This window comes from Accipiter gentilis, chromosome 6 (genome assembly GCF_929443795.1).
Source record: "Accipiter gentilis chromosome 6, bAccGen1.1, whole genome shotgun sequence".
Lineage (NCBI taxonomy): Eukaryota > Metazoa > Chordata > Aves > Accipitriformes > Accipitridae > Astur > Astur gentilis.
Genome location: NC_064885.1, coordinates 23,917,943 through 23,936,238, shown reverse-complemented (window position 1 = coordinate 23,936,238; position 18,296 = coordinate 23,917,943). Strand labels below are relative to the sequence as shown.

The 18,296-nt window shown below is 37.4% G+C and overlaps 1 protein-coding gene across 8 annotated transcripts in view; it reads left to right on the top strand.

Annotated features, from left to right (window-relative positions):
- PAX3 (paired box 3) overlaps positions 1 to 13,896 on the top strand; it is an 80,970-nt gene extending 67,074 nt beyond the window's left edge. For 7 of the 8 annotated variants that reach the window (XM_049803675.1, XM_049803670.1, XM_049803672.1 and 4 more), the window contains 3 exons: positions 657 to 871; positions 13,029 to 13,275; positions 13,808 to 13,896. In XM_049803675.1, coding sequence (XP_049659632.1) covers positions 657 to 871; positions 13,029 to 13,275; positions 13,808 to 13,842 — 497 coding nt within the window. In that variant the 3' untranslated portion in view covers positions 13,843 to 13,896. Of the gene's footprint in view, positions 1 to 656; positions 872 to 13,028; positions 13,380 to 13,807 lie in introns of those variants that run through there. The other variant, XM_049803667.1, reaches the window with a different exon arrangement.
- Positions 13,897 to 18,296: the final 4,400 nt, after the last annotated feature.

Here is an 18,296-nt window from a genome sequence, read left to right as displayed (position 1 = left end):
TAGCAAGTCTCAGTATTGTAAAAATTTGTCTTAATATTTTCAGAAATTCTATGAACTTTGATGAATTGGGGGTGGGTGGGGAGCGAACAGAGCCTTAAATGTAGGCTACGTTAGATTTTACTCTTAAAGAAAAACCCCATAGGTGAAACTTTATAAAACAAGTTACTGCACTCCTCCTGTTCCCTCCTTGAGATTTGGATTCTAACTGTTGGTGGATGTTCTAATTAAGGAAATTTTTCAAAGTCCAGGGCTTCTCCCATCCATTGCTAAGTTCATTACAAACCACAGCAGAATCTCTGTGCTGTGACTAGGAGGGGAAAGCCTGTTACCAGTCTTCTAAGCAAATAAAGCTTTCCCTTTGTATATGTACATATATAAAAAAAATATTGCTGTATCAATTCTGAACAACATGTGCCCACTAAAAATTGTCTGAAAACTGCATGTGTCTGTTTTGATTTTTTACAGTCTATTTAAGAATTTTTTTGTAATCTTATTGGCCAGTTAAATATCTAGCAATATTAAAGATTTACCTTTCTACTTAACTAGTACTTAGATGCAGGTCCTGATGCAATTCTGTCAAGGTGAGCTTCACATAATGAATTTATTATGCCAGAAAAAAGGAGGAAAACATATCAACATGTTTCTTTTGCTTCTAGCTGTGTCTGATCCAAGCAGTACCGTCCATAGACCTCAGCCTCTCCCTCCAAGCACTGTACACCAAAGCAGCCTCCCTTCAAATCCAGAGAGCAGCTCTGCCTATTGCCTACCCAGCACCAGGCATGGATTTTCCAGCTATACAGACAGCTTTGTGCCTCCGTCCGGGCCCTCAAATCCCATGAACCCTGCCATTGGCAATGGCCTTTCACCTCAGGTCAGTCCTGTGTTTTCAGACAGAGGATTTGCTGTATACCAGAACCAAAGAGTCTATTCCCTCAGGCCACAGTATAATGAATTGCCAAATTTAAACCATAATGTATTCTTTATACAAGCCACATGATTTCAGTTTGCTAGTTTCCTTCTTTTTTTATTTTTTCCTCCTACTGGCTGAATCAAGAGTCAGAGCTTATATTTAATTTCAAGTGATTTATAATGTAATCATGCAGGCTTCATGTTTACATTCAGTTGTCAAGCATTTGTAATGTACTGCTATTCTCCTGAAGAGCCATTGCTAGGTACAGAAAGTAGATAGTGTAGTTCTTCTGTGAATAAAATATCTCCTTAAGATAACCTCATCAAGGTTTTACAGAATGGTACAGGAAAATTACAGGCAAGTTGTACGAGGAGAGTTCCAAGGGCTGAACAGTGTGCATTGAGATGAGCTATAATGGAGTTATAAATACATAAATTAGGAGTATTACTGCTCTTTGGCAATATATAAATGCATGAATACCATAATTGTTTTTCTAATTTGTGTGAGCTCTTTTTAGGAAATCATGTTAATAAATTGCCTTGATAATTGAGTGTCAAAAGGTTGGTTAAATTTTCCTACACACAGCATCTGTCTGAAGCTGACATTATTAGTTAAAGCTTTAATAGATGGTAGTTTATTTTATTAGCGAAAGCTTTGCCCAGGTGCTTGGAAAGAGATGTCCACTAAATTCTGAGAAGTCACAAAGAGGATGCAATCTATAATTACAATCAGGAATCTCTTCAGGGCTGAAAGTGAGAGTTTTAACAGCTTTATCTGCTTTCTACCCTTTTTTCCTCTCAGTGGTTAGAAAAACAGAGAGAAGCTCAAAATGACACAAATGAGAAGTGAAAAGACAATTATACTCAATTACACACTAATCACTGACTATCACCACTGCCTAAGCAGGGAGAGGGCATTCTAATAGGCAGAAAATGAGATTTTAATGGCACAAAGGGTGGCCAAAATAACGACTCGTATATCTTTGCCTCCTTCGTTTTCTTCAACTTGTGGTTTGCATCTCGGGAGTACAGTTCCTGGTTCCTGTGCAACGGTGATAACTGTGTGCAGCTGAAAAGTTCAAAGGCACTGGAGTTGAAAAGAATGAATAACAAAGGCAATGGAATAAACATTTTTGCCCAAAGGCAAAAGTTCATAAACCCTTTTTTGTTAACAGTAAATGTAATTAAGTTTCACAGATTCCTATAGCATAGAGTGGGGTACAAAACTTTGTGGCTTCAAATCTCAGGAAAAAAATAACCAACAGAAAAACAAACGGAAGTACTTCCAACAGGACTTGAATGGATTTTGTTCTAAAGAATTCTGATTTCTAAATGCAATCTCCAACAAAAGCTATGACGTTATATTAGTTGCTGCGGTTTTCCTTTTTTTTTTTTTTTTTTTTTTTTTAATGGCCAGTTTCACAGTGTGCAAGGCTTCCACATTTTTGACATAAATATCTTCTGGGATTCAGTGTTAATCCATCAAAAGTAGTTGTTAGTGTCAGTGTAAATGTATGTTGGTTCTGGCTATGGAAAATGTGATCTCTTTTTTTCCTTTCACAAAGCTTTTATTGTCTGTGACACCAAAGTGGAGTACAACAGTAAAGAAATCTTGTGGTGTCTGGGTAAAGTGGGACAAAAAAGTAAGGCCAGGTTTCCTCACCCCAGTCTTTCTGATTTGAGGTTTGATATAATCAAAAGGAGATCTTGGAGCAGATTAGACAACTTTAATCAGTTAACTGTCCTTCTTTACACCCAGCCCTGTCTTTACACTCTGAAACTTCTGTTATTTTGGGTTTTTTTTCCTTAGGCTTTTGAAATCTTTTTCTACCCCAGCACTTAGAGGTCCTGGCCATGTCCTGCACCTCTACTGACAGGTTAAGGAGGAGGCCGATCACTCAAAAGCTGATGTCATGCATTCTCACTGAACACATACTGGAGATTACTTATATCCATTTAGATTTTGAACAGCTTCTTGGCAACTGAATGGTTACCTACGCTGACTGATAAAGATCTCACCATCAAACAAACAAACAAAAAGCCCGGCCTGAAATTCATGCAGTGTTACTAACAGCTCCTCTAAAACAGTTTTGGGGCTTAAGCAATGACTTAAGAGACATGTATAAAATGCATGTGTGTATAAAATTACATAGCTAGGCTTTGTGTTTGAGTGGTACCACCTCAAATATGTAAATTAAGTGCAACAAACTGTGGAATTCTAGCAAAAGAGCATTGTGCTTTACACCCAAAAGATCCTCAGAAATCGCTCACGTACATGCCATGTTACTGCGTATGAAATGCCCCTTAGTCGTGGGTTGTGTAGCAGTGCATACCCTTGTCACACTTCCCTGGGATGCCTCTTCCCACAGGTGCCCAGGTGCTGACCGAGAGGCTGAGGTAGCAGTGGCTGGCAAGTTGGAAGCCAGTTCTGCGTTGGGGATTTCATGAAGAAAGACAAACAGTTTTCCTGCTGAGTGGGCATGTTGCAGTGCCCTGCCTATGTGCGAGGAATTTAGATGAGAAGGAAAGAGGATCTTTTTACTAGCTGGTGGATTTTTGACCACAATAAATCTGGGTGTGTGAGCAATTAGCATAATGTTTCCACCCATCGCTGTCTCTCTTGCAGGCAAATGCTCTGGACATACTGTGTGTAAAGCTGAATTTATGGTGACTTTAGCAGGAGGAGGGAGATTTGTGTGAAGCCCGAATAATCTTTTGTAATTTAAAAAAAACCCCTCAGAACATGCAGAACAAAATCTAATATTAAGATTCACAGGATCATATTCTTACTAGTCTTAAACCTCCTTTTCCCCTTTGACTTCAGCTTATTCCAAATGAGGGTCTGACATGCAGACCTCCAGGGAAGCTTTATTTTCCACGCAGGGTGTTTCCTTTCTAACTTTGTTCTTGAATATGATGGACAAATATGTTGTTTAAGGCAAGCACTGGGTGAAGGCAAAGGACAAGTGGAGATGGCTAGGGTGCTGTAATTTTATTTTTATTGTGTTAGCCTTGAATGTGGAATTTAGAGAGGACTATATGTCTTGGTCATTTTTAGGAAGCAGAATGCTCCACAATGTACCTGTCTTGCAGGCTGGAAAAGAAAATGTTGTTGCTCTTGTTTAAATGAATACGAGAATAGAAACAGTCCCACATTGTTAATATTCAGAATGTTTTAACATCAAGACAAGATCTGCAGATCTCCTCTACATGACTGATTATTCTCCTCGTTCATCTGGTTTACCCGTTACTACCTGGCTGTTGTGAGACAATCTCTGTTTTACAGACCTGCAAAGGCTTGACTTGTGCAGGAATATTAATGTCTCAGGGAACTGGTAGCCAGGAGTCTCCTTGTTTGTATTTCATGAAAAAGCAACCAAACTGCAAGCATGCTATCTCAGCCAGAGCTCTTTAAATATAACGTCAGAATGGAGATTATTAGTGTGTAATATATGTAAATTGCATTTTTTAATGTTTTCTATGCCTATTATGCAGCTTCTTGGCTTTCATGCATTCGTTTATGGGAATATTGTATTTCCTTTTCAAACTAGGTTTCCGTTGCTCAGTGCATTTTCTTTTAACAAACATTTGTTAACTCAAAATTATTAGGGAGTAGCATATCTATGTGTTAATATGTGTGTACAGGACTTAAGCGTGCCTCTGAATTGGCATGTCACTTTCTGATCCTGGCATTAACAGTCATTGCCTGTTCTTCCATGGAAAGCAGAAGAGCAACTGCAAAAACATTTGTCTTGCAACTGCAGGTGTACGGTCTTACTAGAGAGCAGATTGGTTTTAAGACAGGATATCAATATTTTGAACTGCTTCATTTAAGAAAAGGTAAAAGGGTTTTCTGGTGTACGTGGGCATCCCCTGACCTTGTCATGTGCTTTTTATTAGTGTCAAAGCAGCAGAGTTTGCCCTACCCTAGGCAGTTCAGGCAGTTTGCTGGTTTTGAAGTGTGCTGCTTTGGACTGCTCGTGGATTCAGATGCAGTGGCAATACTCTGCTCGCATTGCTGCCCAGGAGGCCACTTGGTTTCTGTATTTAATCTGTAGGATACCCAGGCTCAAATAGTACTGCAGTGTTAAGTTTTTACTGGAAAAAGAACAAATGTGCATAACCTGTCTCCTGCTGGATGTAATTTTTTTTCCTCCCTGCCCTCTAGAAAACTTTACAGAATTACTTTTTCCTTTTCCTTGCCATCTTCCCCCATAACTGAGTCAAACCCGTAGCTTTAAAGGCTGCAGTTTCAAAGCAGGAAGCGGATTGAATGCTGAATGGGTTGTGTAGAAGATCGTAACAGTCTTTAACAAAGTTTGCAGTTCTCATGCCATTACCTGGAGCTCAGGAATAATCTTGATATGAAAATTCCAAACTTTGCCATGAACAGTAGTAAAGATGCAAGCTGTTTCAAGGTTTCTTTCTTCCACTGTCAAAACATTTCACTGCCTGAGTTTAAGAATTATCCTGTAACTCTTTTTGGTGAGATAGATCTTAGGCAATTGGCTTCTCTTAAGTCTTTGAGAGCACTTGGTTTTCATTAACCTGAAGAATGGATCTGATGGCAGCTGTCGAATTAGTTAGATATGTTCATATTGTCTTGCTAACTCTGTTTTTAAGGGAAACGCAGGAACCAGTGGCTAAAAACTTGCATTCCCTCATTAAGAGGGGCAAGAGGGGGACAAAAAAGCAACTATTAATTTATTATACTTTTTCCTATACCTTCTGTTGAATTACTGTCCAGCTGGTTGCCCACAGAAACATTTCATTTGGATCCAAGTCCCACACCAATGATCTCATGATCTTTGTCACAATGAACTTGGCTTTGAGAGCTTTTTGCTTAATGACCCAAGAACATGAGACAGAGCTCAGGGATTTCTTTGTGAGGAAGAAAGTTAATTCACATGATATCATTTTCATGAACATGAGATTTTTAATTTTTGTTTGTTTGTTTGAATTAAAAAAAAAAAAGTTCAGCCAATGGGATTGATTATTTTTGTTTCTGGACTGGGTAAAAATAGATGAGATCCAATAGTTTCATAACTGTTATGGTGCAAGAATAACAACATTTTTGTTTTGTAAATATTGCAATATTATAAAAATACATTTATAGATAATATAACATATATAATAAAATATACTAATATAAACCCAACAATAAACAGATGACTTTACATTTTGAATGTCCTCCTTAACTCCTCTCTCAGGGCCTACTTCCACCTCCATCCCCACCATGCCAGAAAGGTTGGGGTAGGTAGATGGGGCTTCAGCCTTCAAAAAACATGTCTCCTCTTATATCTCAGAAAACGTACATGAAGATAAAAAAAGCTCTGGACCTTTCTGGAAACTTAAGCCACTTGTACTGTAACTTCATGAGAATAAATGTTTAGAAATACCATAAAAAATACAGATATCTTAAATACAAAAATGTAAGAGTAAAATGACACTATATATAAAACATAACAGTTTCTTGGTTTTCTTAACCTTTTTTTAATGATATGGCTCACAAAACTGACTTATCTTCCTCCATAATAATTTGTACCATTTAGAATATACACAGGCTGAGTATTCAGCATCACTGCAGCCCTTAAAATAATTTTCTGCTTTTGCTACATGTCGAAGTTCAATTTAAACCACTTGTTAAGTGAAAGTATGAGTCTCCTTCATGGAGTATAAGACTGGCATGCATTGGTGAACTTCTGATTCTTCAAGGAATTTTCAAAATAGAAATATCAACAGGAATCTGAATACTTGCATATTTATTCAATTAAGGACTGGTACACGAATGAGGGCTTTGTTATGAGTAATCACAGATGTCTCATTTGAGTCTTTAATTATGCTCTATATTTTAGATTTTTTTTTAAAAAAAGGTACTAAAAATACCACAGCTTGATTTAGTGAAAAGCATATATTGCAGTGGGATCAGAAAGAGTAGAATTTCATCCTTAGCAATCCTTAGAAAACAATGTATCCATCTTTAAATCTATCAGGCTCAATTTCCTTCAAAATATCCTACCTCGCTACAGAGAACTGTTTTATTTTTACCTTTCTTTTGGCAGGATATCAGTAATAGTCATAATTCCCTCATAAAAGAAAGACTAAGTGCTGAGTCAGAATACAAAGAGGCTTCCCCTGGTCAAAACAGCAAAATACACTTTTATTTGTCCCCAGTGCTGATTAGCCTAACATTAGAGGCCCTGGCATATCCATTAATTCGAGCCTCATGAATAAACCCTTCCTTACTGGTTGGATTTCTCCAGTTATGCTTGTCCAGCATCTCCCGTTCCCCCCCCCCCCCCCCCATTTATGGATACCTTACTGCTTTTATCTGAATGACTAGGATTTTGTAGCAATTTCTGTTGGTAAGTCCAGCCATGTAGGTGTAGATCATGCAATAAGTGGTGTTGTAGGGCCAAATGTTGAGTTTGGTGAGAGTCCTCCTGTGAAAGCTTTGCAGAATCCATCCCCTGGCCATCTGCAAGCAATAAAAATCTAGTGTTTGAATTAAAAAAAAAAAAAAAAAAAAAAAAAGGTGTGTTTTTGGTTTGTTTTCTTTCAGAGAGAACTAAACCCATGCATCCCAGTTGTGGAGGGAAGGTGTGTGAGAGCCCAGCTAGTGACAGCTGGGCTGGTTTTCGTGATGGCCAGAATCCTTCTTTTGTGTTTTGGGTTGAGTAGAGGTGGGAGGAGAAGAGTTCACAGGCAGAGACCAATCTAATCTCAAATTTAGGCTTGTTATGAACTGTTGTAAGTAATATTGCCACGTTCAAGCATTTAAACTCATGAGCCTACAATCTCTGAGACTGCTTGAATAAGTTTTTAAGATGTTTAATTTTATATATGTACTTATGTTCATATGTATGTGATACATATAAATTGTGATTATATGTCTATCTTTGGGCTTTGTTTTACCTTTTCAGTCATCTTGACAATTTTGAAGCTTTTCCATTCAACCAGGAGCTAAAGAATTAGCTTCTCTTTGAATTATTTTGGTAATGTTACCTAGTCCCATGACTCCATGATCTATCACCTGAAAAAAGACGCGAGTTTCCTAACAGACTGTGATAATGTTATGAACATTAGTAATCTCCTGTAGATAAAAATATAATTCAGGATGGATCAAGTTATCCTCTTAATTACTCTAACTGTACACCAGTGCACCTTCTCTAATGTCAGCATAGCTACCACTGATGTCTAGTGGTGTGAAATCAGTATGAGGTTTCATTTGATATGAGTATGCAGAAGGTTAGATCATCAGATGGTCAAAGTCAGTGTATTTGCTCCTATTTTCATTAACTAAGTGTGTGGATCCCAGCACTTGCCATTTGGCATGGAAATGTTTTCTGTTGGGTTTCTTCATATTTTTGACAGACATAATCATATGTATAAAATGAATCGGCAACGTGGTTCAAGGATCCTGTAGGTACAGATCCATGTAGCTAATTGATTTTAGTAAATCTTCTAAAATCTCTCATTCCAATGCATCATAACCATCCTTTTTGTGTTCTTTCTTGTGCAATATTTTGTTTTTGAGAGATATTTCTACAGTGAAAAGAGTTAACAGCAGGTAATGCCATTCATCTCAGAAGGAGTTTGAGATTTTCAGTGTTAGTGATGAATGAGGGTATCTGACCCACATCTGTTTTACATTAGAATGGAACATTGCCCTGACATCGTTAGGAGCATTTGTCAAGATTCCCTGGACAGTGCTTCTGTAAATTACATGCTGCAAATGTGTCAGGGTCAGATAAGAGGATATCATTAACTCCACTAAAGTTTACTCATGATTCTGTCAGTTCAACTTAATACGTTAACTACCAACAATTTTCCTTGAGCTGTTTTATTAAATCTTTCATTCACAGGAGGGGAAAAAAATGTATCACTGTACCCAAAAAATATTGCACATGTTCTTTTCTCATAAATCGTTTTAATTGCAGACATGGTCACAAAGCATATTAAATGCAGGCATGCGTAAATGAATTAAAACATATGAGAATTTTATTGTGCTTATGGTAGGTCCTACATCCTAAAATACCATCCATGTTAACAGGCATAATGTTTCATTTAAATAGAATAAGCTTTTTCTCAGTTTAATGGCCTTTATTTTGTTGATAATAGAAGTATTTTCTAATTGCTGATAATGGACCAGATGTTTCATACATGGTCTTTAAGGCTTTCATCATTCAATTTCTCTTTCTGGATCATGTTCTCAGCTAGTGATGCTGTGCTGACCCCACAAGCAAGGGATTTGTCCTAATGAATATTTTGGATTGCTTGGGATGTGTTCTCTGTAAACTTTCTGTAGAGTCTGGTTGTTGCAGTTCACTCTGTTCTCTTTCCTTATTCCTAATTGGACCTTTGTTTTCTGATAGAATAGACCTATTTTATCAATTTTATATACTGTCTTTTGTTGTATAAGCTCAAAGGCTATGTGTCACCATTGCTGTGTGTTTTGTAAAAAATGCAAACAAAATATACATAGCCAAAAAACTTACAGCCTGATTTTTTTGCATTTGTAGGAGTTCTTTTCTAAAATAAATTGAATAGTTACAGCAGCATTTGGTTCTAGGTGTTAGATCAGCCCTTGATTTTTCTTTCAACTTCTTGGGGATCCAGATCAGTGAGGCCAACAATTACTACTTTGGCTCTCCCAAAGTAGTTCAGAGGGAAGTACATATTTTCCATTAATTTGGATGGTATATGGATTGAATAAATTTATTTTCTTTCTCAATTATTGTAAAACAATCAGATCTGTTTACTTATTTAGTAGTATACTGTTTCATCCCAGCAGATCTGAGTTGCAAAATCCAGATCTTGGTGCACCTCTTGTACACCACTAAGCTGAGGGTGCTGAGCATCTTGCAGACATGGCCCATTAATGGCTAATTGATGAGGTGAAAGTCAGCCATGCCCTTCCTGTAACTTCTTGTATGGGTGATAAGGTCATGGCACATACCGTACGAAAGACTTCTGCCCTGAGGTTACTTCCCTTAGAGCTTTCAAAACAGACATGACCAAAAATCTAATTATTTAGATACTAATCAACTGCAGGATGATTCCAAAGGCCTCTGAAGAAGATATTTCTGTGAAGATGGTTACTGTTCAGACCTCAGTTTTCTCCACCTCAGAGACTGAGCGCTGTGCCAGTTCTGGTCCAAACTGTCAATTAGGTGCATATACACTTAATAAAAAGATGCCTGAAGACTTGTATTATTTAATTAATTTAAATTTTTTAAAGGAAATCTCATCAAATGCTAATTTTAGTTTGTCAGAGAAGATAAATCTCTATCCAAATATAGATGCCACTGAAGTTTGAGTGCCTTTTGAGACCAGGTCTGGATTCAGGTTTAAATTTCAAGGCTGATCTCTAACTCTAAAATAACTTCCAATCTCAACATTTTTGAGCTCACCGTCTTTGCTGTCGAAGTCCAAATAATGTTTTCTTGGGCTCTATTCTATTGAAAACTTTAAACAGAAAAAAGTTTAGTTAAAGTACATAGCTGGTAAAATAGCTATAGCTGGTAAAATAGCTATTTGGCTTACTCAGCAGCAGGTCCTTGAACTCCTGGTAGAGTCAGCGTGTGATGCAAGAGGGCTCACACAGAGAAGGGTGCTGCTGGGACTCCAGCAGGGCTGCGAGAGGGACACAAACCCAGCCCATTCTCCCTGCTCTTGAACTTGGAACAGAAAGTGGTAAAGCCCTGTAAATATTGGTATCGCAGAGGTGCTATGTGGGAATGGAAAGGGCTGGGCACTTCAGATTTCTGATAAACCATGCGTGTTTTAAACTGTAGTCAAAACCATGATACTTGTGCCAACATAAATATTTTCCAAAGTAGCAATTTTCAATGTAAATGTTTAAGTTAACCTACGTTTTTGTGGATCTTTCTCTTCTTTTAACTCTATTAGTGTTAAATGACAAGGATTAATATAGTCTAAATGAACATAGATTCTAACATTACATCCTACTGATGCAATGTTAGATCATTAAGCATGCTAGATTTTATCATTTTCCAAAGGTACAAGAAAAATATTTGTAATTCCTAGAATAGAAAAACTTACTGAAATAATCTGTAGAAATTTTAATAGTTTTCAGGAACAATTTTTTAGATTAAAAAGTTGAGAGCCCAGTTATTTCAGCTTTTAGGTTTTTTGGGGACAAAATGCTGTGCAGGTTGCTGTGCAAATAACAAGATTTTTCAATCTGTGGTGATTCCAGAGATTTTTTAAAAATTGTTTTTTTATTAACCTCAAATTCTTTTAATAGGTTTTGTGCATTGAAAAGATTATTTGAATTAAATAGAAAATATCTTATAGCCTGAATCCAAATTATTCTTTTGTGTTTTTAACTTAAAAGTTATAAGATTTCAGCATCTAAATGAAGTCTTTGGCTATGTTTTGAAACTTCCTTTTGCATGAATGCTTCAGTTTGCGAAACTTTCAGTAAATACTATCAAAGTCATGTTTTTCTGCTTAGTGAAATGGAAGTGAACATTCTAGGGCTCTAAGTAATAATTGAACTTCTCTTGGCATCTTTTTTTTCAGTGAGATGTCTTGGGTGCATCTGATACAGAGATGTTTTGTGTTCTCAATGTGGGTATCTGGGTGTCTCTTTTTGAAGTACTCTGCTTGTGCTTCTTACTCTTCCTTAGCAGACATATAAGACCTGGATAGGTCTTCTTTCCTACTTAAATCATGATTCCTGGGTCTCGTTTCATTTATTTATTAAAAACCAAACAAAACTCAGAGCTGGGACCACAAGTTCCTTACAATAATAATCCCTCTTCTTTTGTGATGGAAAATAAATACAATTCAAGAAGGAGCATCAGAACTTTAGGAACCAAACGTGTTCTTATAAGCATTAATTTATTCTTTACAAAATAGACTCAAATTTTAATAATGTCTTTTTAGTTTATGGTAAGAAATGCAGTAAAGCAAAATGACTATCAAATAGCATATGTCTGATATTTGTAATGCCTTTTTGGAGGAAGAACAAGCTGTAAAGTATCAGAATATGCTGTTTTGTCAGAAGCTGTATGTCATCCATCCATTATAAGCTGCAGACTATTTCTCAGGCTTTGAAGTGCAACTTACTCCAGCAGAAGTAAGCAATTCTCTCAGTTGTACTTATTTTCAAAATGTGTTATAGGGATGTGCCAGGAAAGGAAATGCACACCAACTTTTAGTGTGAGTGATTTTTGTACAAGAACTTATTACTATAGCTTCCTTCACTCCTGCTTGAAAGCACAAGTGCTTTTGAAAATTTTTTTTTTGCTCTTTTACTGGAAAGTATGGCCTAGAGGGCTGGGGTTTTATAGGGACAAGCATGTATTTTCCAGTAATCTCTTTTCAACTAATCTTGACTGCTGATTTCATAACTGTTCATGTACAAGCAGCTTATTAAGGGAGTCACAGTTGACTTGAAGCTGGTCTGGAACACTTGACTATTTCTGTTGTCCTCTAACTTAGAGGATGAAGTTGAGAACTGGTGTTATGACCAGCACTTTACCCTTTCACGTTCATTTCTCCACAGGTCAGCACGTGGGGCATGCAGCAGCAGGAGTTACAGCCACTCAGCCCCTTCCCCATGTGTTCAGATTGTTCTGGGTGCTGTGATTCTTTGTTACTTCCATTGGTAGTGATGCTGAGATCAGCTCCAAATTAATTTCATTTTAGTGACTGCTGATCTTGGAAAAGAAAATTGTGTGAGGTTTTTCACAGCTTTTCTCTGTTTGTAGATCATGCAGGACAGTGTGGCTAAAGAGCCACTACTTGCTTCTTATTCTCTCGAGTCCTCAAGGAATAAACATCTGCAAAGATCCCAGCTGGCGCATAGGAGGATCAGGCACTCTAAAATCATAAGTTTTTAAAATGATTTTTCCTTATTTGCCCTTGGTATCACTTTTTATTGGTTGTTAGCCATCAGCTTTTTTTTTGGTGGATGATGCAACCAAATTCCACTTCCTCTTTGGATTAGATACTTAAAGCACAATTTGAATACTTAGTCTACCTATTTTAGGAAATCAAATGACAGACTTGAGAACTCCTGTGGCTCTATAAGCAATACAGTTCTTCACATATGTTAACTCTTTCTATTATTCTACCTTTTATTTTAGGTAATGGGACTCCTGACTAACCATGGTGGTGTGCCTCACCAGCCCCAAACTGATTATGCCCTGTCCCCTTTAACTGGGGGCCTGGAGCCCACCACTACTGTCTCAGCCAGCTGCAGCCAGCGGCTAGATCATATGAAGAGTTTAGACAGCCTGCCTACATCCCAGTCCTACTGCCCACCGACCTACAGCACCACGGGTTACAGCATGGACCCTGTCACAGGCTACCAGTATGGACAGTACGGACAAAGTGAGTATTGGGACGTTTGCACTGTGAAGTGCAATACAGTACCCATTTGTCAATGGTCTGTACTTTCTGTCTGTAACAAAGAAAATTATGAGCAGAGATCCTAATGGCTGACTACTACTTCCCTCCAAAGCTGAGCAGACTGCACTGGTGAGATAGCTGATTGTTCGAGCAAGATTTCTGCTGCATAATTATTTTCTTAAGTGATGTCAACAACATCTTGATGTTATTAATTGTTGAGACATGAAACCTGATTGCCATTAGGTAAAACATAAGGGTTGTCCAAAATGAAATAACCACTGGCATTCCACTATTAGAAACACATGTTCTTAATGAGGTCAGCTCAAGAATCATTACAGTATATAATCCCAGATACATAGAGTTTTGTCAAACTTGTCCTAGGAATAAAAATATTAGTCCCTTTCCTTTGATATATCAGTATTAAATATGACAATGTCAACCTGTAGTTGGCATGGCCCCATGCTGTGATGTTGTCACAGCATGACTTAAAAAGCTTCTTTCGCTTTTTTTGCAGGTGCCTTTCATTATCTGAAGCCAGATATTGCATAAATGAACTGTCCACTTCAAGTTAAAGCTGGTCTTGTTTTCCGGTCTCACTCCAAGGCTTGGATACGAGGGATCTTCTCAACGCACTGCAGTCTAAACTGGGGCAGTCCCATTGAGAGAGGCAGGCTTGTTATGTTCTCTCCAGTCATAGCTTTTAGTAGACTTTTGAAGGCTGGACAAAGCTGTACAGAAGACAAAGTCCAAAAGCAATAATGAATAAGTAAATGCGACATGGTTCATTATGAGTGGGTATACAAAACAGAGCAGTATTTAATATCACTGCCTGGCAAAACATTCCATTTTTCGTTGTTGAAATTAATGTGCATTGATTGGGACAAATGGAACATTTTGAAACTTAGAGCAGTTGAGTTCTGCGTACTCTGACTCATCTGACATCCAGTACTGACTTTAGTCTAACTTAAAAACTGCTCAGTTTCTGAAGCAAGGGCAGGAGAACCTCTTTCATTTTACACACTGGAAATTGTCATCAAGAGGAAATGTCACAGTCCATAGGAAGCTAGGATAAGTGCGAAAGACTTCCAGAGCAACTTATTGGTTACCTTACCATGCTTTTGTAATCATGTTGTCAATAAATGTCACTTACAAGTTTTGCTTTACCAAGAGATGAGATCTTGTGTAACGTGAAAAACAGATTTTACCTTTTTGTATGTGGAGACTTCCTAGTCTGTTTTACCTTTTCGAACAAACATGGGAGAAAAAAAAAATCAACAACAACACAACTGATTTTTCACAACTGCCTAGCAATGTGCAATACTGTGTACCTCACACAAACTTTGGGATCATCCAAAGTCGTATAGATAGAATCAGAACTATATTTTTGCAGGTACTTTTATTTTTGCAGTGCGTAATTCCTGATAATAAAATACAGAAATGTTGCAGTCTGCTGGATGACTAAAATCCAGCTTGTTAATCATGATTTAAAGGTCATTTTCAGGAAACAATACAAAGAAATTATTACGTTTACATTTTTTTTAGTGATGTACAGGACATAGACAGAGATGGACCTGTATTTGACACATTTGTTTAAATTATACAGCGATATCCAATATAGAAAATATAGGAACCAAGGTTTACAAGAAGCTTGCATTGTGACATTTTAGAATGTCAATAAATTTGTGTTTTGTGATGTTGAGAGGAAGAGGAAATGGAAGGCGGTGTTATTTATTTCTCTCGATTCTTGGAACAAAGAGGGAGGCAGAACACAAATACATTCCTTTTAGCATTAAGGACTATGAAGTAGTGAGTTAGACTAGGTTCAGTACAGAGGTTAGTTCACACATTGGTCTTAAGGGCGATGGAAAAATTAAATATTATCTTTGTGTTGCAGCCTCTACAACAACACACGTGTTGTAAAAAAACAAAAACAAAAAACAAACCAAACAAAAAACAAATGTCTTTCATGTAAAAAGTTCAGTAAATATTTACTATTTATAATGAATAAACATTATGAAGACTTGCAAAGCACTGATGATTTTGTCCTAAAATGTAGTGTTGTGCTAAATACATTGATACATTTTAATCTGAGTATCATGAAGAAATAAACCGTATTATCTTCAACGCAAACTGTATTCATTATGTAAGCATATTCTGCACACATCCTAGGTCCATGGGAGCCTCAGGCAGCCTCTGTGCCCAGCTACTGCTAATGTGCCACCTGGAGCTCTGTTCGTTAATGAACTATGCATTTCTCAAGTGCTATTGGTACCAGTAGTATGTCTTCCCAACAAGAGAAAAGTGTTGTGCCTTTGTTGCGCATTTAAAAGTAAAATAGGCTTAAATCCAGCATGAGTTGGGCAACTGAGATGGCTTCATACAACGCAAGAACTTTGTAATCAGTTATGGGTGGTACATGTTCTCAATTTGTTTTGTTGTTTTTTGGGGTTTTTTTCCCTTAGAAGCCTCAAGAATTTTTTAACAGGCTTACACAACAAGCTGATTGAAACACAGGCAAGACCCTTCAAATCAAATGGAGTAAGTTTTAGTGGCACATCAGTGTGTGAGGAAATTTTACTTTACACTAGGCTTGGTGGGCATCTAATTTCCTCACCATTTTGTGTGGGATGTTAACAACCTTGAATTTCTTTCAGCTTCTATTTCTGTGTGCATTTTATTTTTGGTTTATTTTTATTTTGTTCTTTTAACTCTAGACCCCTTCCACTGGAAAAGGAAGGAATATACTTTTTGAAAAGAGGGTGTTAAATACTGAAAAATGGGGGAAGGATATTTCTTTTTTTCTTTCCAGTTTATGTTTCTCCTATATGCTTTTAATTTCTGTGACAATTAAAATTTAAAAGGCTCTTATTAATACCTATTCCCTGCTCTAAACTGCTAATTTTTCTGATTTTTTTGATGTTGCTTCCCTTCCCCGAGGACTTGACCCTTGGCATTTGTCTTGTTTCCTAAGCTTGCTGCAAAGGCCAAATAATCCTTTTTCCCCACTTGCAATCCCTTTGCTGTAAAATGCAGGATAAAAGCCTGCTTGCTTGCACAGTTTGGAACTGGATGATGTCTGTATGAGTGCTCCTTCCTAGGGAGAGTGTACCTTTGTCAGAGGATGATTGCAAAATGCCACCTGTCGTCTGTCCTTTTCTATTCCAGCAGCTGTGAGGGGTGGGACAGAGCTGTGATTTCTCCCCCTGTCCCCACAGTGCTACTGAGGTGCTTTCCCAACCTGAAGTTAGACAGGGGGCACTTTGGCTGCTCCATCCTCTGTTTAAGCGTCTCCCAAGCACTTCCTTGTGTGAGAGGCTAATGCAGAGCAGGAGAGCCTGGAAGCAAGACAGATACGGAGAAAAGCATCCAGTCCTTTTGCAGACAAGCCATGCAAGCGGGGAACAGGGATGAGCTCTTGCCAGAGGAAGCAAGGAGCCTGGGGCAGAGGGACAAAGCAGTTTCCTGATTTGTGATGCACCATACGAATCTTTGACAGAGCTATAAGGATTACTTGGGATACTGTTGATCCCTTCTTGTTATCACTGTCAAGGCTGAAGAAGTTCTTGGGAGCCACGTGTGTTTCTGGAATACAAATCCTGAACACTCAGAAAGTCAAAGGGGCACAAGCCTGCCATGGATATTGTGATTGAGAGAAATGCTGTGGAATAGCTTGGAGGAATGTGCTTGTAGCAATGGAGTCCAAAATCTGCTTACTGATAAGTGCAGAAAGGATAGATCTTAGGGTCCTTCCTCTTTTTATTTGAGGGGGGTGGGGATGGAGGTTGCATATTTACAAGATGGAAATAAATGACACCAGCTGCTTAACTAACTGTCTGTCATATCATAGATATAAGAATTGGAAACTCTTGAGAGACAGGCTTTGATGAAAAAATATTTATTCCTTGTGGCACAACGGTGATTTTTAATTTATTCTTTGCTTTTAAATCTTCCTTTATCTACAAATAACCTCTACTCCCAGGAAAATACCCAATATATGCATTTTGGCATATATTTACATTGGTATATGTTACTATTCCTTTATTTGAGCATGCATAATATTTAATGAATGAGCTAGGAAAAGAATTATTTTGGATAGCACCTATTTTTCTTCTGTTTTCCCTGGATAATTCAGTGTATCCCACTTAAACGAAACCTATAAATAAACATTTTTCTCCAATAATCACATAGGTTTTTCTACTCAGTATTGCTGAAAAGTCTTTTGTCTGTCCATGTGACCAATGCTGTTAAATGGTATCTTCCTAGAGCTATTTTGAAAGGCATGAAATGCCTATCTGAACCTACAAATCTTCACTGAAAATAGCTGATTGTTCAACAGATCTATGTCCTTAGAAATCCATTTCTGCATATATGTGATATTAGGCCTAGATATTTAATCCCTAGGTTAAGGTCTGTGCAAACTCAAACTTAAAAAATCTGGTCTGTAACCTGATCATCAAACTTAATGAAAAAATACAAAGTGACTTAATTTTGGAAATTGAAAACCCACTGCAAATTATCAAATGCTACTAATAATTAATGTAGCAAGGATATATTTGCATTTTCTCAGAAGTGTGACAAATGATAGTGTGCAAATTGTTTGTAATATCTGAATTCTGTGATATATTGTCGTACATGTAAGAAATGTATTCCCTCTCGTCAGAGTGCTGTTGGTTAATGCTAACGTTTAAAGCATACATTTTTGCTATGTTAGTAACCATGAAAGTTCTCAATGTTTCCTATCCATAAAGTCTTCTGGCCTGAAAGTCTATAAAGTGGATTACTAAAACCTATCTCTGTATAAAATAACAAGAAATTAACTTAAGGCGATATCAATGAGACCATCAGAAACCTGGAACAGCTTGAATTCATAAACATCTTTGTATTGTTTACTTCAGTATTCCGTTGCTCACTTAATAATTGCAAGAAAACCTGCATCCTGATTAGAAGAACTCATTCTTTTGACTTTTCCAATGTTATCTAGATATTGCCGAGAGCCAGACAAA